General features: G+C 43.0%; 1 protein-coding gene across 6 annotated transcripts in view; it reads right to left on the minus strand.

Moving 5' to 3' along the window:
* Positions 1-1503: 1503 nt before the first annotated feature.
* Positions 1504-21280, minus strand: part of LOC137379034 (adhesion G-protein coupled receptor G1-like) — a 111654-nt gene continuing 91877 nt past the window's right edge. For all 6 annotated transcript variants that reach the window (XM_068049623.1, XM_068049621.1, XM_068049622.1 and 3 more), the window contains 4 exons: positions 11940-12208; positions 5634-5733; positions 4455-4732; positions 1504-3320 (listed from right to left, as the gene is read on the minus strand). In XM_068049623.1, coding sequence (XP_067905724.1) covers positions 3241-3320; positions 4455-4732; positions 5634-5733; positions 11940-12208 — 727 coding nt within the window. In that variant the 3' untranslated portion in view covers positions 1504-3240. The remainder of the gene's footprint in view (positions 3321-4454; positions 4733-5633; positions 5734-11939; positions 12209-21280) is intronic.

Here is a 21280-nt window from a genome sequence, read left to right on the forward strand (position 1 = left end):
AATCTAACTTCTTCAGCCCTTCCTTGTAAATTACATTGCTGATATCTGGAATCAATTCCGCTGCCAATGTCTGCACTTTGACAAGACCAAGACTGATGATTAAATGATCAGGACTGAACATTACACTTCAGGTGAGGTCTGATCAATGTCTTAAACAGCAGCTTCTTTTCATTCTACTTTACTGCAACCTAAGAACTTATGATGTTATTTTTAGCTAAGCTAAGATTTATCCACCATTTCCTAACATATCTTTCCTAATCAACTCTTCGTAACTTTGTTCTATTTAACTCATTTTTGCTCACTATTTTATTTTGATCCCGTTGAGTTGTATTTGCCACCTACTGGACCAGTTAAAACACAACTAAATCCTGTTGAATCTGATTGTATTCTCCTCATTATTTAAAGTTCTTCTTACTTTCCTATCTTTTATAAACTTGTAGGCTCCAATTTTGATAGCCTTAATTGATTAAATGCATATATTATAATGTTGGGTTCCAAGGATAATTCCTGGTGTACTCTGCTCATAACCTGAAATGTTCTCATTATGACTACTTTCTGTTATCTATTTTAGTCCATTCTCTATTCAGACCCAGACATCTGTTCCATGACACCTTATGTTAGCCATTGATTATCATTGTGGAGCCCTGTCAAAGGCTTTGTGAAAATCCAAGCATGCAATATCCACCAGCCTCCCCCACATCACCCCCCCCACCCCCCCCCCCACCCGATGATGGACCAATCCTTGCATTGTCCACATGAAAAGAGACCCATACTGAGCCAAGATCTGGGTCCAGAAATTAATGCCTGAGGCAATTTCTGAAATGTCAGCCTGTTGTTTTTCTTGTTTCTTGCTCCCTCTCAAGTTTGCTGAGACTAACTGCCTCAGCTGAGACAAGTCATGCTGCACAGAAGGGTAATCGAATCTGTCATCGCGCTCAATGATGACCTCCAGATCTGATCCTACCAGAATCTGTAGGGTCACTGGGAGTGAAATTCATTAACAAGAGGATGGATGTTCTGCTTTGGGTCTATCTCTGGTACCCACCATATCGACAGAAACCTCAGCTTTTGAGTTGCCAGGAAACCTTCCCAACCTCAGCCCAATCCCAGCACTGGGCTCCTGAGCTAGGTAGCCAATCAATGATTTTTTTTAAACAAACACTTGGTACCACTTTAGGGGCCCAGGTCATTCTCCAAGCCCACATGCACCCTAATAGAGGCCGCTCTGTCCCCATTTACTTGGCAAATTGGCAGCCACACAAACACTCAATCCCAACTGTGAAATGCAGCAGGAAATTCTACTTAAGGAGGCCCACTCCTGACCCATCATTTGCCTTGAAGTTCCAACGTTTACAAGACACTGAGGAAACTAACTCTATGGAATCCGCCTTCAGAATTCCAGCTCTTAATTGTTTTTCTCTCAGCACTGCCTCATTGTGAGACAATTATCAACAGTGAGAATTGATATTAGATTTGGTCTTTCATACTCAAAGACTAGATGGATCCGAAGTATATATGTTTTATTACAGTTATAAAAGAAGTTACAATACAAGAAGTAAAAGATGATAAAATACAAAGGTTACACTTACAACGTTCTGCTTAAGCCATTGACATACAACCTGCTTAGCATTGCAAGCTTCTGAGGTGATCAAACTTGAGTTCCTTTACAATCACCTGAGTGTGCCGGGTCCATTCTGAGAAACTTTCTAACATCTATGCTTTACGAAAGCTTATTTACATTAATCACTCATTACATTATGGGACCCTGAATCTGCTTTTGGGACAGCAAGTCAACCAATTTCAATAGTTCTTAAGCCAAGCAGCCACCTGACAACTCCCACACATTCTGTAATAAGCAGAAACAGTCAACTAATGATTATCCATGCTATGTTCGCATAAACACAAGCTAATTATTGGAGACAGTATGGACCCCTACGTGGGTTCTTTAAGGATGTACCAACTAAACAAAGGTTACTCAATCTTCAAACAAGCCCTGATGATGCTCCTGACAATTTATACAGTAGTTTGCACAGAATCTTTTTCTCACATCACATTAATTGCTTGGCAAAGATAAGAAGCTGTGTTATACACACGATTATCCAAAATATAAAATATTAGTCAGTATACAAAAAGGAGCAGAAAAATTTCCAGTGCACCTAGATTTTAAAATATCAATGATTCTGTAGGTGAAGTTTCGAATATCTGAATTCTTTAGATTGGAGCCAAGGTCAAGTCAGGCACTACAGATTTCTATTAAATGCCTAATTATAACAGAAACATATACTACAGTAAATACTGTGTAATCAATGCTTCATGAGGAGCAAATAACTTTGTGAGGAGATAAACTAATATAAAACTATGGAGAAGTAAAAATAACTTGCAGATTTCCTTTGATGTTGCTAATAGTGAGTCAGAGGATGCACTATTTTATAATAGGAGAGGTATTACACCGATTAACATCCAGCATAATAGATACTTAATCTTCCCTGGCATTGCTTATAGATTCCACTCTAACTTGGTCAGGATGGGAAGCTGAAAGGATTGGGTTTATAAATTTAGTGGAGTTGATTGGTGCAGTTAAAGTGCAAAAGGGAGGGCTTTTTGTGATCGACATGGAATCCAGCCAATCAAGAAGAACCAGAGAAATAGACCGCAAAACATCAGCCAAGTATTCCAACATGCCAGGAAGCATGTTGGAATAAACATTGTATTCCAAATTGTTTAATGTTTTTACAAGAGAACAATGCTGCAGATGCTGGAAATCAAATAAAAACAGAAAATGCTGGAAATACTCAGCAGGTCAGGTAGCATCTGTGGAGAGAGAAAAACAGAGTTAACATTTCAGGTCTATGTCTGATTGCTCAGCTTTCTGAATGGAACTGATTTTGATTTTTTTTCATGTTACATTAATTGGATATTTGATTGGTAATTTAACAGATAACTCCTCATTTCAACAAATCACTAGTTCTAGTCCTATGGGGTGTGATGCAGAAATACACGCTAGATGCAAGATGCTTAATTATATAGGTAATAGCATTCAGAACAAATGGCCTTCCAAGCATAGAGATATTGAACATTTTTGTGCTGATTTCTAGGACGTGCTGAAACTACAAATGTAACAAAAAATTTCACTCATATTTAAGATACTTTACAAACAGTGAGGCTCTTTAAGAAGAGCTTGTTTTTGTAAACCGTTATAAAGGTGAATGGAACACAAGTGACTGCACTTTCACCTCTTTTCTATGTTGTTGATGTGTTAGTTGAAGTGTTGTCTTTGGTTGGTCGTTTTAGAGCATAGTACCACAAGAACATCAAAAATCCTGCAAAGATTTTTTTAAAATGACATTGTCATTAGTTACTTCATTTTGTGTTTGTTTTTCCATTTAATATTTGTCTACTCAAACTGCCTTAAATATAGGGCTGGATTTTATGGAGAAGGCAGGGCTCTTGGCGCTTTGCCAAAATGGCAGGGAGAACCCCATCTCAGCCTTTTCGTGCCCCACGCCTCCCTCCCCCCCACCCCCCACCCCGCCCGTGGAGTGATCTTCCATTGTTTTTCTAGCTAAGTGCCCCATGCCAGGATACCTGTACCTTTAAAGACGGGGATCCCGCCTCCAAGAGCTGCTGGCCAATCACAGGGCTGGCAGCTCAGCAGTATCGGCAGCGCCACCGGGAGCAGTGGCCACTGTCAGGATTGCAGAGGCCTTGGACCCAGGCCCAGTGCTGGAACCCCACACCTCAGGTAAGTGAGGAAGTTAGGCGAGGTCACTGGAGTCAGTCTGGAAGGCCCCGCCGAGGGGTTTTGCCGGTGTGGGGGGGGGGGGGGGGTGGGGGGGGGGGGGGGTGGGGGGGTGGGGGGGGGGGGGGGGGGGGGGTGGGGGTAGGGTGGGAAGGTGGTCCTGGGAGCTGCATTGTTTCCCGGCCCGTGCCCTCCATGGGCCACAGATCGCATGGAGAAGGGGCCACCACATCCCACATCATTTTACAAGGCACCCTCCCCGTGTGGCGGTTATATTCAGGCAGTGGCGAGAAGAGGCTCTTAAGTGGCTATTAATAGGCCATTTAAGGGCCTCAATTGGCCTTTGGGTGAGAAGGCCATCACCGGCCTGGCAAGTTCTCTTGGCGATGGAGCGGTGATGGCCCCTCCACCCCACCACCACCTGTCGGGATTCTCCGAACTCGGGGTGGGGCGGGGCCCATTAAATTCAGCCCACAGAACCATTTCGTTGTTTCGAACTGGTGAAAATGTCAGGCTCATGAGGAATGAGGGAAAGGTCGCCTCTGGGTGCCGCATCATACAAAGAGCCTTCCCAATTAATTCACTTTGTTTTCAAAGAACTTATTTCATGAAGTAAATTCAGTTAATAAAATAGCACTAACATTCTTATCAGTGACTATTTATTACCAATAATTGACTGCCAATATGTGTATATAGCACTAAAGCATTGACTAACCGTGCAAGGAATTTAAGATGGTGAACAGGTAGATTTGAGTCAACCGCATTGGACCAAACGAAAAGAAAGCCAAAGCCCAGGTTGTGCCCAAAAAGCAGCAGAGACCAAGAACTGTCCACAGATCCTTCCAAACAGACCCTTTCTCATAATTGCTCCTTCTGTGCATATAAATTATCTTGATACAGATGGTGATTAGCATTGCTGTATTCCCAAAGCATATAATGACGAAATAGCCGATGTTTGTAACATAGTGGACCATGTTATTTGTTATCCAGCACCTGTTCAAAAGGAAAGAATCTTTGAAGTGTACAACGTGGAACTTTACCTTTAATTTCAGATACCATTGCATGCCATGTTTCTAACTAGTGCTTGACCAAGTTATTTTCCAATCAAATTCTTGTTCATCTCATGTACATTGCAAACTGAGATATAGTGCATCAGTATTCTTGGACAGGTGTGGCTTTAACCTAATCCTTTCTCATAGGTTTAGATCCAGTGCAAGCATGTAACAGGAACAAAAGATGGTTTATTTAAGCAGGTAAATTACAAGTGGGTAATTTAACTTCCTCACAGAATATGCCACATGTTGCTTCACAGCAATTTGTCACAACCAATGCAATTTACTCTGCGATGAAATGGCAGAAATTGCACAGCGTTCACAATGTAATACTGAGTCTTCTCGAGCTGCAAAGAACAGGAAGTAGCCACTTACTGTTCCAAACAGTTTTTTAATTAAATCATTTCCCTTTCCTGTCTCTCAAAGATGTTGCCTTATTACTAGCTTATGGTTGTACCGACACTAGTCACCCTCCAACTTCCTGTCTTGATCATGAGTGTGAACAGACTATTTGACTGCATCACAGTGAAGTCTGATTCGACTTCACCTGAGGTCCATGCATTCCCGGCAGTGCTCACTGGATACCCATTAGAAGCAGGAACACTGGCAGATTTCCCTCTAACCATTAAGGTGTTCAGGCAAATTATAGCACAGTTGCCACCAGTTGACTGAACCAGGTAATTCAGAACAGATCCAGCACTGATCCTGAAAACTTCCTGGTGTTCAATGGCTCAGCTTCTGAATGGAATTTTATCTCTCCTGAAACTCTAGTGGCAAGACTTAACAGTGGAAGAAAACAAAATACAAGCATTATTGCTCCTGGCATTTTGACCATGACCTACATTGAAAGAGAGCTGTTTTTGTCCCGGGTTTCAATCACAAACAGGCCATAATTGTTTTTATTCACTCCGATACACACAAACACCACTAGAGCAGGAATACCTGTCAATAGAAGAAAATGATTTACATTCATCACTATATTAACATTTGATAAACACAATTCAGTAATATATCTTAAGAATACTAGGGAAGAATGGGGTAATTGAGCTAAGGGTTTCCAAGGCTTGAGAGCTAGTTTCCATCTTCTGCACCCAAATTCAGCTCTGGAAAAGCAGGTGTTAGATGCAGAATAATGCACCCTTGACAAAACTCTTTAAAAAAGGAACATATTTTAAACTCATTGTTAGCAAATAATCCATCTTTGCGGTTCCATTTCTCATGTCAGCTATCTTTGTGGGCTGCTTAAGTGAGATTGACAATTAAGCACCAGTTCATGCTGAATAATGGGTAGTTTTGAGCTGTAAGTGTATACACAAGAACTGGGTTGTGCCTAACTCATACACACAAGATCATAGAAATTCTGGTGCTAGTGTTGCAGCATTAGAAGTATGCTAGGACCATGTTCTAAATACCTGGAGATGGAGTCATTAACAAAATAGTTCTTGCTGACAATGCCAGTAGCAGTGCAATAGAGTACCCACTGAGTGTTAACTATGTTAATTTCAGAGTGGCATCCTGCCAGTTTGGGAGGGGGAGCTACCAGCCAGTTAAACTCAAGGGTGAATACAACACTTTTTCAGCAGTCAACAGCTCTTACATTTGCAGGGCCACAATTCAATGGGAGTTGACTTTGCTAGGATATTTTGCTGCTTACAAATGTCACATTTGTTCCAGAACAGCACCTATACCTGCTATCCCCAGATGTAGGTATTGCTAGGCCTATCAGCAGCATATCTGACAGGATTCCTGGGGTAGTCGAGGAGTGCCTTCAGACATTGCCCCACACTGTTGTTTGGACACAAGTTGCATGGGCAAAAAAATGCCCATGCCATCTTGGCCAGAATTTACTGTGCTGGGCAAATCTGCCGTGTCTTAGTCGCACCCCATTTTCTGACGCTGCTGCCAGGCATCTGCCATCCTTTCATGGAAAAAATTGCATGATTCCTAGTTATCTTCATCCCTTTCACTGCCATAAGAATGGAAGGTTACACCGAGTGGACGCCTTCGTCTCAATCAAAATAATACTAACATATTTGCAGAGAGGGTAAATAGAGAAATGGTGAAGGACTTAAACTAATATGACAGGGATGTAGGGAAAATTTCAGTTTGACTTTGGAGAGGGAGAGTGGATGAATGTAGATGTTGGAAGACAAAGCAGAAGGTTTTGTTCAAATAAATAGAAAACATCACAGAACAGGAGGAAAAACTTCTGCGAAGAGATGGAGAGCAGGTAAAAGTCATGGTCCATGTTGGAAGCAATAGCGTAGATTGGAGTACATTTGAAATCTTGCAGAAGGAGTTAAAAAGTTAGGCACTAGATTGAAAAAAATACCTCCAGTGAAGCGATCTCAGAGCAGGAAAGGAAAGAAGCTTTGAGCTAGTGAGGGGTTAAAAACACTGTTTCGAAGGGGCCAAGGATATCAAAAAATTCAATAAGAAAACCAGGAAAATTAATAATGGTCAGCTTTCCAAATAGCGAGTCAGGATTGACAGGTATGTACATGAATGCACAAAGCATTCAAAACAAATTTGGATAGTTAGAAGCATTAATATCTGTGGAGCAATATGATATAGTAGCTATAATGGAAGTTTGCACTTAGTTGCAACTTTTTCAGGAGAGTTAGTGAGGGTGTTGCCTGTGTTAGTTAGAAAGGCTCTATCTGATGTAAGAGCAGGAAATAGTTGGGAAATAGAGGCCACAACATTATTAGGTTCAATATAAAAACAGAAAAGGATAAAAAGGACAAAGATAAGGGTACTTAGCAAAGGACTCAGTTTTACCCCCTTACACGCCCACCTCAACGAATTTCATGCTCAGCGTGACATTGAGCTCTTCTTCTGTCGCCTTCACCTCCAGGGTCACTTCTTTGGCCAGGAATCCTACCCCTGACCAGCAGACCCATTCACCTGCCTGCGGTATTCTCTCTCCACCTGGACCCCTCCCTCTGGCCTCTTACCCACTCCTGATCTTTTCATTGAGAACTGTTGGCGTGACATCGGCTGTCCTAATTTCTCTGCTTCCTTCACTCACTCCAACTTGTCTCCCTCCAAACTTGGTGCACTCCATTCTCTCAGGTCTAATCGCGACATTGTGATTAAACCTGCAGACAAGGGTAGCGTTGTCATTGTTTGGCGTACCAACCTCTACCTTGCAGAGGCTGAGCGCCAACTCTCAGACACTTCTTCCTACCTCCCCCTGGACCATGACCCCACCACTGAACATCAAGTCACTGTCTCCCGGACTGTCACCGGCCTCATCTCCTCTGGAGATCTTACCTCCACTGTTTCCCACCTCATATTCCCGCAATCCCAGACAGCCCGCTTCTAGCTCCTTCCCAAAATCCAGACAGGACTGTCCTATCCCTGCCCCACTGAATTTATTTCCTCCTATCTTGACTCTATCTTTTCTCCCCAGGTCCAGTCTCTTCCCACCTGCATCCGTGGCTTTTCTGACACCCTACGTCATTTTGGCAATTTCCAGTTTCTTGGCTCTAACTGCCTCCTCTTCACCATGGATATCCAATCTCACTACACCTCCATCCATCACCAGGATGGTTTGAGGGCTCTCCCCTTCTTCCTTGAACAGAGGCCCAACCAGTCCCCATCCAGCAACACCCTCCTCTGCCTGGCTGAACTTGTTCTTACATTGAAAAACTTCTCCTTCAACTCCATTCACTTGCTCCAAATTAAAGATGTTGCTATGTGTACCTGTATTGGTCCCAGTTATGCCTGTCTTTTTGTGGGGTATGTCGACCTTGTTTCAGTCCTGCTCAGGCCCCCTCCCCCAAATCTTTTTCCAGTACATTGATGACTGTATTGGTGCTATTTCCTGCTCTCGTCCCGAACTGGAAAACGTCATCAACTTTTCTTCCAATTTCCACCCTACTCTCACCTTTACATGATCCATCTCTGCCACTTCCCTTCCCTTCCCCGACTTCTCCGTCTCCATGTCTGTGGATAGACTGTCCACTAATATTCATTAAAAACCCACCGACTTCCACAGCTACCTCTAATACACTTCCTCACACCCCGCTTCCTGTAAGGGCTCCATTCCATTCTCCCAATTTCACTATCTCCGACGCATCTGTTCTGATGATGCAACCTTCCATAACAGCGCTTCTGACATATCTTCCTTTTTCCTCAACTGAGGATTCCACCCCCCCCCCCCCCCCCACCACTGTGGTTGACAGGGCCCTCGACCGTGTCCGGCCCATTTCCTGCACTTCTGCCCTCACCCCTTCCCCTCCCTTCCAGAATCATGACAGGGTTCCCCTTGTCCTCACTTTCCACCCCTCCAGCCTCCACATCCAAAGGATCACTCTCCACCAATTCCGCCACCTCCAGTGTGATGCCACCACCAAATATACCTTCTTCTCCCCTCCCTTGTCAACATTCTGAAGGGACCATTCCCTCCGCGACACCTTGGTCCATTCCTCCATCACCACCAACACCTTGTCCCCTTCCCACAGCACCTTACCACGCAATAGCAGGAACTTTAACTCCTCTCTCCTCACCATCAAAGGCCTTAAACACTCTTTCCAGGTGAAGCAGCGATTTGCTTCTATTTCTTTCAATTTATTATACTGTATTTGCTGCTCACAATGTGGTTGCCTCTACACTGGGGAGACCAAACACAGATTGAGTGATTGCTTTGCAGAACACCTCCACTCAGTCCGCAAGCATGATCCCAAGCTTCTGGTTGTTTGCCATTTTAAATTGCCACCCTACTGTCACACCCACATTTCTGTCTTTGGCCTGCTACAGTGTTCCAATGAAGCTCAACGCAAGCTCGAGGAACAGCACTCATCTTCTGATTAGGCACTCTACAGCCTTCTGGACCCAACATTGATTTCAACAATTTCAGAGCATGACATCCTTTTTTTAATTTTAATTTTTAATTTTATTTTACTTATTTCAAATTTTTTTAAATTTTATTTAATTTTTAACCATGTGCCTGTCTTAAACTTGTTTTTCATGTTTTAAACCTTTGGACAGAGCTGTTCATTATTCTGCCATTAACACTCTCTCTGGACTCATGCTTTGTCTTTTACTATAACTATTAGCACTCCTTTTGCTTTTTGTTCTGTGGTATCTCTGTCATTTACTCTCTCCTGCCCTATCACACGTGCTTCCCTATCAGTGCTATCCCACCTCTAAGTCAATAGGGTATGGGTTTAATCAGCACTATAGACTTGGATGAGATGTAAAACTGAGGTTCTTTGTTCCTGCTGATGTAGAAGTAAAACAGGGTTGTCCAACCTTTTCACATGGGGGGCCATATTACAATTTCTGTCTTACATAGGAGGCCGGTGAGGCACTTTCAGAAAGATGAAGGCATTAAACAATTATCTTACAATTATCAAAACAACAAATGTGCATTTTTGCGATGAAGCTTTAAATGAGAAGATTAATTTATTGATTTACTTTCTCATCACTATGTTGGACACTGATTTAGTGAGTTACCTGGCATTTCTTTGCTTGCACAAGTAGTCAATGTTTGCCCGCACACTGGTTGTAGTAATGCGGAGTTTTCTGGATAGATGTTCATCGGTCAGCAGTGATCTTGATCACTCTCTCTCTGTCCTCCCTGTCTCTCCCCTCTGTGTTGCTCCCCCCGCTGTCTCTCTCTGTTCCACCTCTCTCTCTCATTCCACCTCTCTCTCTCTGTTCCACCTCTCCCTCTCTGTTCCACCTCTCTCCCTTTCTGTTCCACCCCTTTCACACTCTCTCTCTCTGTTCCACCCCTCTCTCTTTCTCTGTTTCACCACTCTCTCTCTGTCTGTTCCACCCCTCTCTCTTTTTCTCTCTCTGTTCCATCTCTCTCTCTCTCTGTTCCTCCTCTTTCTCTCTCTCCCTCTCTGTTCCACCTCTCTCTCTCTCTGTCTGTTCCACCTCTCTCTCTGCCCCCCTCTCTCTCTCTTACAGTTGTAGGAAGCAGGAGCACTCAGCACAGCAGCTTTGTGGTTGGTCAGTTTTTTAAAGTAAAATCTTGCTGTCATTTTCACAGTTGATAGGTGCTGACATTGGGAAGAGTGGGTTCTCAACTTTGGACAGATTCATGGTTTTCTGGCAGGCTTTTGAAAAAAGTCAGAACCTGCCAGAAAACCCCGAATCTGTCCGAAGTTGGAAAACCGCTGTCAGCACCTGTCAGCTGTGAAACTGACCTGCAATTTTTAAAAAAGCCAGTCTGTAAGAAGAAGACAATGGAAATTTTCTCATCCCTGAAATAAATCCACGGGCCGGATGGAAACCTTTGGCGGGACAGATTTGTCGGGCCATTTGTTAGACAACCCTGACTAAAATATTGCTTCGAACTTTCCAAAAATGAGCACATAGTTTGCTCAGTGTCTTGACTAATATTCCTCCTTCAATCAAAACCACAAATAACACATCATTTGATCATTCATTCATTTGCTGTTTTTGCACAAATTGGTGATTGTATTTGTGCCCATAACAACAGTAACCGCATTTCATCCATTGGCTGTAAAGTACTTTGAAAACTCCTGAGGATATGCTAAGATGCCATATAAATTCTTTCTGTTTTCCTACTTTACTTCATTCTCCTCCTCACCCACTACTGTCTTTCACGTTCCTCTTTCACTTCTTGCTTGCAATTTTTTCACAGGCCATTGGCTCAGGGTGCACTTGAGCAGGTGAACAAGTTGGATAGCACTGTGCATAAGTGGAAAGTAGCTGGCTTGGGAAACACTGATGGCGGGCAGGCCTGGGTAAGTGAGCAGATGGATCAGGAAGTATGCAAGGCAAATGCATAATTCAGCCGTCCTTTCGAAATGTTGCACCATTTGTTACCAGCAGTGGCGAAATAGTAAAAAATCCAGTAAAAGCTATTGAAATTGATCTAAAATTTGGATCATTTTGAGCAACGAGTATTTTTTTTTCATAACAGCAAGTTATCTAAAGTTTGTATTTTTCTAACTGATACCTGTTATAGAAATGGGTGATAGATAGGCCTCATAACAGTATCATCTTTTGGGAGCACCTGTGCTTAACTATCCATTGGGTATCTGACCGCTGCACACTATTTTGAAAAATATTCTATTGGGGCACCTAATGTTTGATGTGCAAAGCACAAAATGGGGTCAATAAAATTAGCCACAAAAAGTGAAAGGAAAATACTTCATACTCACCCCAGCCAATCACAGCCAGTTTTTGTAAGTAGTATCTTATATAGGTGTTGAACACTTTGATCAGCATCAAATACAGCTGAAATGCTTCGATTCCCATCCAGGTCAAAGTGCACAGCAATGAATAATGTAGAAATACGGCAATGGTCTTACAGAGACTGTCATTCCTCAACTTACTGAGCCATACATTTGTCAAGAAGCTCATGTTTAAAAGAAATAAGGCAGTGCAGAGGTTCATGTGGATCATGGTGACTTGCTCACATTTAATCTTCCTAAAAACAAAAACAAAAGCAAGAAAATTTTTTCCAACATTGTGAGGGTAACTACACAGGTATACTGCAGGCACCTGTTTGATACTGGTACTATTTTTATTTTTTATTTAGAGATACAGCACTGAAACAAGCCCTTCGGCCCACCGAGTCTGTGCCGACCATCAACCACCCATTTATACTAATCCTACACTAATCCCATATTCCTACCACATCCCCACCTGTCCCTATATTCCCCTACCTATTCTAGGGGCAATTTATAATGGCCAATTTACCTATCAACCTGCAAGTCTTTGGTGGTGGGAGGAAACCAGAGTACCTGGCGAAAACCCACGCAGACACAGGGAGAACTTGCGAACTCCACACAGGCAGTACCCAGAATTGAACCCGGGTCGCTGGAGCTGTGAGGCTGCGGTGCTAACCACTGTGCCACTGCGCAGACAGTTCACTTTTACAGCCCTGTTCACATTATTCTAATCAGCTCTGTTCATGTCCGGAGAGCTCTGCTGGCCAAGGTGAAATTTTCAATCTCCAGTCGTAATGGTGGTGGAAGACCAGTGGAATTCCTGAAGAAGTGGCGTGAATGACTAGAAAAAAGGCAGGTGAATGGGAAAATTCCCACAGAAGTTCCTGGCAAGTGAAAAACAGCCAAGGGGAGCCAAAATGTTACTTTTTACGAACATTAGAAATCTAACAGTGCTCAAGCAGAAACATTGACATCTTCTCTACTGATCTTTCAATGTAACTGGATTATGCAGGGGTGATAAGTGGGATAGAGTCATAGAGAGATACAGCACTGAAACAGGACCTTCGACCAACAACTACCCATTTATATTAATCCTACATTAATCCCATATTCCATACCACATCCCCACCACCTACTGACACTAGGGGCAATTTACAATGGCCAATTTACCTATCAACCTGCAAGTCTTTGGCTGTGGGAGGAAACCAGAGCACCCGGTGGAGACCCAAGCACCTGGTGGAAACCCATACGGTCACAGGAAAACTTGCAAACTCCGCACAGGCAGTACCTAGAACTGAATCCGGGTTGCTGGAGCTGGGAGGCTGCAGTGCTAACCACTGCTCCACTTTGCCACCCAGGTTAGAACACAATCTGTTGCATTCCTGTCCATTCTTGTGCACCCTGATTTTCTGCAGGTAGAGACCAGTTCCATACAATAGATCCATCCAAGTATGGATGAAATATAGCAAGCGTATGGGAATGTTGGATGTGTTGGGACTGTAATATGTGCACGTTTGTGGACAGCAAGAATGTCCCGGATTGCCACGTCTGTAGTAAATGTTTCTGGCTTGAGACATTCCAGCTCAAAGTCTTTGACTCAGTACTTCAGGGTACTCAGTATTTTGAAAGGATAGGCAGGAAGGAAAAGGAGGAGGTGTAGCTTTGTTAGTAAAGGAAGAGATCAGTGCTGTAGTGAGAAACGATATAGGCACTGGAGATCAAGATGTAGAATCAGTCTGGGTAGAAATAAGAAATAGCAAGGGAAAGAAGTACCTGGTGGGAGTAATCTATAGGTCCCCAAACAGTCGTTCCGCAGTGGGGCACAGTATAAACCAGGAAATACTGGGGGCTTGTAAGAAAGGTACGGCAATAATCATGGGTGAATTTAATATGCATATAGACTGGATTAGTCAAATTGGCAAAAGTAGCCTCGAGGGAGAGTTCATTGAATGTATTAGAGATTGTTTTTTGGAGCAGTATGTTGTGGAACCAACCAGGGAGCAGGCTATTCTAGATTTGGTATTGTGTAATGAGGTGGGATTGATTAATGATCTCATAGTTAAGGATCCTCTAGGGAAGAGTGATCAAAGCATGCTAAAATTTCAAATTCAGTTTGAGGGTGAGAAACTGGAGTCCCACACTTGCGTTCTGGAGTTAAACAAAGGTAATTACCTAGGCATGAGGACAGATTTGGCCCTAGTGGACTGGGCAGGAAGACTAAAAGGTAGGACAGTTGATGAGCAGTGGCAGATGTTTAAGGAGATATTTAATTCCTCCCAACTAAAATATAGTCCAGAGAGGAAGAAAGGTTCTAAGAGGGGGAAAAAACATCCATGACTAAGCAAGGAAGTTAAGGACAACATAAAGACAAAAACTAAGGCATACCATATTGCAAAGGCCAGTGATTGGGAAACTTTTAAAGATCAACAAAGGGTTACTAAAAAAGTAATAAAAAGAGCAAAGGTAAATTATGAAAGAAAACTAGCGCAAAATATAAAAACAGATGGCAAAAGCTTCTATAAGTATATAAAAGGTAAGAGAGTAGCTAAAGTGAATGTTGGTCCCTTGGAGGATGAGACTGGGGAGTTAATAGAGGGGAACACAGAAATGGCGGAGACACTAAATCAGTATTTTTCCTCAGTTTTCACGGTGGAGGACACTAGTACCATCCCAATAGTGACAGGTAATGCAGAGGTAATAGAAAGAGAGGAACTTAGAAATATCATCATCACTAGGGAAAAACTACTGAGCAAACTATTGGAATTGAAGGCAGACAAGTCCCCAGGGCCTGATGGCCTACATCCTAGGATCTTAAAGGAAGTGGCAGTGGAGATAGTGGATCCATTGGTTATAATATTCCAAAATTCCTTGGATGCGGGAAAGGTTCCAGTGGATTGGAAAAAGCTAATATAATGCCCTTATTCAAAAAGGGAGGGAGACAGAAAGTAGGAAACTATAGACAGTTTAACATCTGTCGTTGGGAAATTGTTAGAATCCATTATTAAGGAAGTAATAACAGGACATTTAGAAAGTCAAAATGCAATCCATCAGAGTCAGCATGGTTTTATGAAGGGTAAATTGTGTTTGACTAACTTGCTAGAGTTCTTTGAAGCTGTGACAAGCAAAGTGGGGACCCTGCAGATGTAGTATATCTGGACTTCCAGAAGGCATTTGATAAGGTGCCGCACAAAAGGTTAATACACAAGGTAAAATCACATGGGGTTAGGGGAAATGTATTAGCTTGGATAGAGGATTGGCGAACCAACAGAAAACAGAGAGTCAGGATAAATGGATCTTTTTCTGGTTGGCAAGATGTAACTAGTGGGATGTCACAGGGTTTGGTCCTCAGGCCCCAACTATTTACAATCTATATTAAAGATTTGGATGCAGGGATAGAAGGTACTATAGCCAAATTTGCAGATGACACTAATATAGGTGGGATAGTAAGTTGCAATAAAGAAATAAGAAATTTACAAATGGATATGGATAGGTTAGGTGAATGGGCCAAAATTTGGCAGATGGAGTTTAACGTGAATAAGTGTGGGGTTATCCATTTTGGTCAGAAGAATAGAGAGGCAAATTATTATCTAAATGGACAGAAACTTCAGCGTGCTTCGGTGCAGAGGGATCTGGGTGTCCTCATACATGAATTGCAGAAAACTAGTATGCAGGTGCAGCAGGAAGGCAAATGGAATTTTGGCATTTATTGCTAAAGGAATAGAGTACAAAAGTAGGGAAGTGTTGCTGCAACTGTACAAGGCATTAATGAGACCCCTCCTGGAGCATTGTGTACAGTTTTGGTCCCCTTACTTGAGGAAGGATGTAGTTGCATTGGAGGCAGTTCAGAGGAGGTTCACTAGATTGATTCCAGGGATGAGGGGTTTGTCTTTTGAAGAGAGATTGAGCAGTTTAGGCCTTTACTCTCGAGAGTTTAGAAGAATGAGAGGAGATCTAATTGAGGTATATAAGATGATTAAGGGGATTGACAAAGTAGACGTAGAGAGGATGTTTCCTCTTGTGGGGCAATCTGGAATGAGATGTCATAGTTTTAGGATAAGGGGTAGCAAATTTAAAACAGAGGTGAGGAGAAATTACTTCTCTCAAAAGGTCGTGAGTCTGTGGAATTCACTATCCCAGAGTGTGGTGGATGCCCAGACATTGAGTAAATTTAATGAGGAGATAGACAAATTTTTAATTAGTAATGGGTTGAAGGCTTATGGAGAACGGGCAGGAAAGTGGAGTTGAGGCCGAGATGAGATCAGCCTTGATCATATTAAATGGCGGAGCAGGCTCGAGGGGCTGAATAGCCTACTCCTGCTCCTAGTTCTTATGAGTGCGAGTTACAGACACTCTGACATATAAGGGAGCGGGAGGAACCATTTGATACTTTAGTTTAGTTTAGCTTAGTTTAGAGATACAGCACTGAAACAGGCCCTTCGACCCACCGAGTCTGTGCCGACCATCAACCACCCATTTATACTAATCCTACACTAATCCCATATCCCTACCACATCCCCACCTGTCCCTATATTTCCCTACCACCTACCTATACTAGCGGCAATTTATAATAGCCAATTAACCTATCAACCTGCAAGTCTTTGGCATGTGGGAGGAAACCGGAGCACCCAGAGAAAACCCACGCAGACACAGGGAGAACTTGCAAACTCCACACAGGCAGTACCCAGAATCGAACCCGGGTCACTGGAGCTGTGAGGCTGCGGTGCTAACCACTGCGCCACTGTGCCGCCAAAAATACTCACACCTCAAGGGCAAGGAAAGGTGCAGGATGAGGAGAGTGTGACTGTCAATCAGCAGGGTAAAGGGGAACCAAAGGGGAGATAGAGAAGGAGGTCCTACAGACAGTGGTCTCATCCAACAGATACAGTGTACTTCCTACCTGTGAGGATAAGGGTGCAGGTTGTGGGGTGGACAGTCAGAATGATAACCAACACACTGTGGAGCAGGAGCCAGTACAAGGTGGTGTGCGTGGTGGGGGATTGGGGGGGGGGGAGCGAGTGGAATAGAAAGACTGTAGTCATAGGGGATTCAATTATTAGGGGGATTGATATCATTCTCTGCAGTCACAACTCAGAATCCAGAAGGGTGTATAGCCTGCCTGAAGGATATCTTGGAGCAACTGGAGGGGAACTTGGAAAGGGAGGGGAGGAAGATCCAGTTGTCGTGGTGCATGTTGGGACCAAAAGGAAGGAGGTCCTGGTAAGGGAATATCCGAAGTTAGGAAACAAATTAAAAAGCAGGATTTACATATGATAATCTTGGGATTACTACCCGAGCCACTTGCTAATTAACATACAATAAGGCAGATCAGATTGGTGGAAAGACAGGAGAGGTTCCATTTCATGGCATACTGACACCAATACAGGGATGGGAAGGAGCTGTACTGTTAGGATGGGCTCCATCTGAATTGGAGTGCAACCAGTGTCCTAGCAAACAAGGGTAGAGATCTGGTGAAAATAACAAGTCTGAAGATAAAAAGGGTGTAGGATAAGCCATGGAACTATAGGCCTGTCAGTTTAACTTTGGTGGTGAGAAAGCTTTTAGGAAAGATAATCTGAGACACAATTAACAGTCACTTGGACAAATGTAGATTAATTAAGGAAAGCCAGCACATATTTGTTAAAGGTGAATTGTGTTTAACTAACTTGATTGAGTTTTTTGTTGAGGTAACAGAGAGGGTTGATGAGGGTAATGCAGTTGATGTGGTGGTACATGGACTTCCAAAAGGCATTGATAAAGTGCCACATAACAGGCTTGTTAGCAAAGTCAAAGCCCATGGAATAAAATGGACAGTGGCAGCATGGATACGAAATTGGCTGAATGACAGGAAACAGAGCAGTGGTGAATTAGGACTAATGCTGTTCTAGACATATATTAATGACCTAGACTTGGGTGTGCAGGGCACAATTACAAAATTTGAAGATAACACGAAACTTGGAAGTATTGTGAATTGTGAGGAGGATAGTGATAAACTTCAAGAGGACATTAACAGGCTGGTGAAATGGGCAGACACATGGCAGATAAAATTTAATGCAGAAAAGAGTGAAGTAATACAGTTTGGTAGGAAGAAAGAGGAGAGTCAACATAAAATAAAGGATACAATTCTAAAAGTGTTGCAGAGGACCTGGGGGTGTCTGTGCACATATTGTTGACGGTGGCAGGGCAGATTGAAAAAGTGGTTAATAAGGCATAAGTGATCTCGGGTTTTGTAAATAGAGGCAGAGAGTACAAAATCAAGGGAGCTATGGTGAACCTTTATAAAATACTGGCACGGCCTGAACTGGAGTATTGTGTCCAATGCTGGGTACCAGACTTTAGGAAAGGTGTGAAAGAATTGGTGAGGGTGCAGAAAAGATGTATGAGAATGTTTCCAGGTATAAGGGACTTCAGTTATGTGGATAGATTGAAGAAGCTTTTTTTTCTCTTTAGAGAAAAGACAGAGGATTTTTGATAAAGGTGTTCAAAATCATGAGGGATCTGGACAGAGTAGATAGGGAGAAACTGTTCCCATTGATGAAAGGGTTGAAAACAAGAGGACACCCATTTAAGGTGAATGGCAAAAGAACTAAAGGCTACATGAGGATAAACTTTTTTACATAACAAATGGTTAGAATCTGGAATGCACTATCTAAGAGTGTGGTTGGGTCAGATTCAATCTTGGCTTTCAAAAGGGAATGGATAATTATCTGAACAGAAAAAAAGTTGCAGGGATACAGGGAAAGGGTGGGGAAGTGGGCCTAGCTGAGGTGCCATTGAAGACAGCAGCACAGATTACCAACAATGGCATCTGCCCAGCTATGTGGAAAATTGCCTCGGTACGTCCTGTGCACAAAAAGTAGAATAAATCCAACCCGGCCAATTACTGCCCATCAGTCTACTCCCGATCATCAGCAAAGTGATGGAAGAGGTCATCAACAGTGCTACCAAGTGACACTTGCTCAGCAATAACCTGCTCACTGACACTCAGTTTGGGTTCCGCCAGGGCCAGTCAGCTCCTCACTTCATTACAGCCTTAGTCCAAACACGGATAAAAGAGATGAACTCCAGAGCTGAGGTGAGAGTGACTGCCCTTGACATCAAGGCAGCATTTGACCAAGTATGGCATCAAGGAGCCCTAGCAAAACTGAAGTCAATGGGAATCAGGGGGAAAACTCTCCGCTGGTTGGAGTCATACATAGCACAAACGAAGATGTGGTTGTTGGAGGTCAATTATCTCAGTACCAGGCCATCACTGCAGGAGTTCTTCAGGGTAGTGTCCTAGGCCCAACCATCTTCAGCTGCTTCATCAATGACTACCCTCCATCTTAAGGTCAGAAGTGAGGATGTTCGCTGATGATTGCACAATGTTCAGCACCATTCGTGACTCCTCAGATATTGAAGCAGCCCATGTCCATATGCAGCCAGACCTGGACAACATCCAGACTTGGGCTGATAAGTGGCAAGTAAAATTCACGCCACACAAGTGCCACACCATCTCAAACAAGACAGAATCTAACCATCTTCCCTTGCTGCTCAATGGCATTACCATCGCTGAATCACCCACTATCAACATCCTGGATGTCACCGTTGACCAGAAACTGAACTGGACCAGTCACTTAAATGCTGTGGCTACAAGAGCAGGTCAGAGGCTGGGAATTCTGCAATGAGTAACTCACCTCCTGTCTCCCCAGTGCATATCCAACATCTATAAGGCACATGTCAGGAGTGTGATGGAATACTTTCCACCTGCTTGGATGGGTGCAGCTCCAACAACACTCAAGAAGCTCAACAGCATCCAGGACAAAGCAGCCCACTTGATTGGCACCCCATGCACCACCTTGAACATTCACTCCCTCGACCACTGGCGTACAGTGGCAGCAGTGTATACCATATATAAGATGCACTGTAGCAAGTCACCAAGTCTCCTTCAACAGCACCTTCCAACCTGCGACCTCTACCACCTAGAAGGACAAGGGCAGCAGATGCATGGGAACACCTGCACCTGCGTGTTTCCCTCTTAGCCACACACCATTCTGACTTGTAACTATACGTAAAAAGGGAACGTTTGGCTAAGACAAATGTGGGTCCATTACAGGCAGAGTCAGGAGAATTTATAATGGGGGAAATAGAGAAATGGCAGAGAAGCAAAATGATGACTTTGGGTCTGTCTTCACTGAAGTAGATACAAGAAATCTCCTGTAATTAGAGTTTCAAGTATTAGTAAGAAAATTGTATTGGAGAAATTAATGGCGCTGAAGGTTGATTAGTCCCCGGGACCTGATATTTTACATCCCAGAGTGTTGAAAGAGGTAGCTATGGAGATAGTCAATGCACTGGTGATCATCTTCCAAAATTCTATAGATTCTGGAGCAGTTCCTGCAATTTGGAAGGTAGCAAATGTCACCCCACTATTTAAGAAGGGAGGAAAGAGAGAAAACAAGGAATTAGTGACCTGTTAGCCTTACATTAGTTGTTGGGAAAATGCTAGAATATATTCTAAAGGATGTGATCAATGAACACTTGGATAATAATGATCTGATTGGGCATAGTCAACATGGATTTATAAATGGGAAATCATGTTTGATGAACCAATTAGAGTTTTTTGAGGATGTTACGAACAGAATTGATAAGGAGAGTCGGCGGACATAGTATACTTGGATTTTCAGAAAGCTTTTGATAAAGTTAGCAAAATTAAAGCACATGGGATAGGAGGTAATATACTGGGATGGATTAAGGATTGGTTAACAGGCAGAAAGAGAGAATAGCAATAAACGGGTCATTCTCACATTGGCAGACTGTGACCAACGGGGTACTGCAGGATCAGTGCTTGGGCCCCAGCTGTTCACAATATATATCAATGATTTGGATGTGGGGACCAAATGTAGTATTTCCAAGTTCATGGATGACACAAAACTAGGTGGGAATGTGAGTTGTGAAGAAGATGCAAAGCGGCTTCAAGGGATTTGAATAGACTTAGTGAGTGGGCAAAAACATGGCAGATGGAATAGAATGTGGAAAAATGTGAAGTTATCCACTTTGGTAGGAGGAACAGATGTGCAGAGTATTTCTTAAATGGTAAGAGATTAGAAAGTCTAGATGTACAAAGGGACTTGGGTGTCCTTGTCAATAAGTCACTGAAATCTAACATGCTGGTGCAGCAAGCAATTAGGAAGGCTAATGGTATGTTAGCCTTTATCGCAAGAGTATCTGAGTACAGGAGTAGTCAAGTCTTGTTTCAATTGTATAGAACCTTGCTTAGACCGCACCTGGAGTACCGTGTGCAGCTTTGGTCCCCTTACCTTAGGAAGGATATTATTGCCATAGAGGGAATG

The sequence above is a fragment of the Heterodontus francisci genome, chromosome 17, assembly GCF_036365525.1.
Source record: "Heterodontus francisci isolate sHetFra1 chromosome 17, sHetFra1.hap1, whole genome shotgun sequence".
In the NCBI taxonomy this organism is placed as follows: Eukaryota; Metazoa; Chordata; class Chondrichthyes; order Heterodontiformes; family Heterodontidae; genus Heterodontus; species Heterodontus francisci.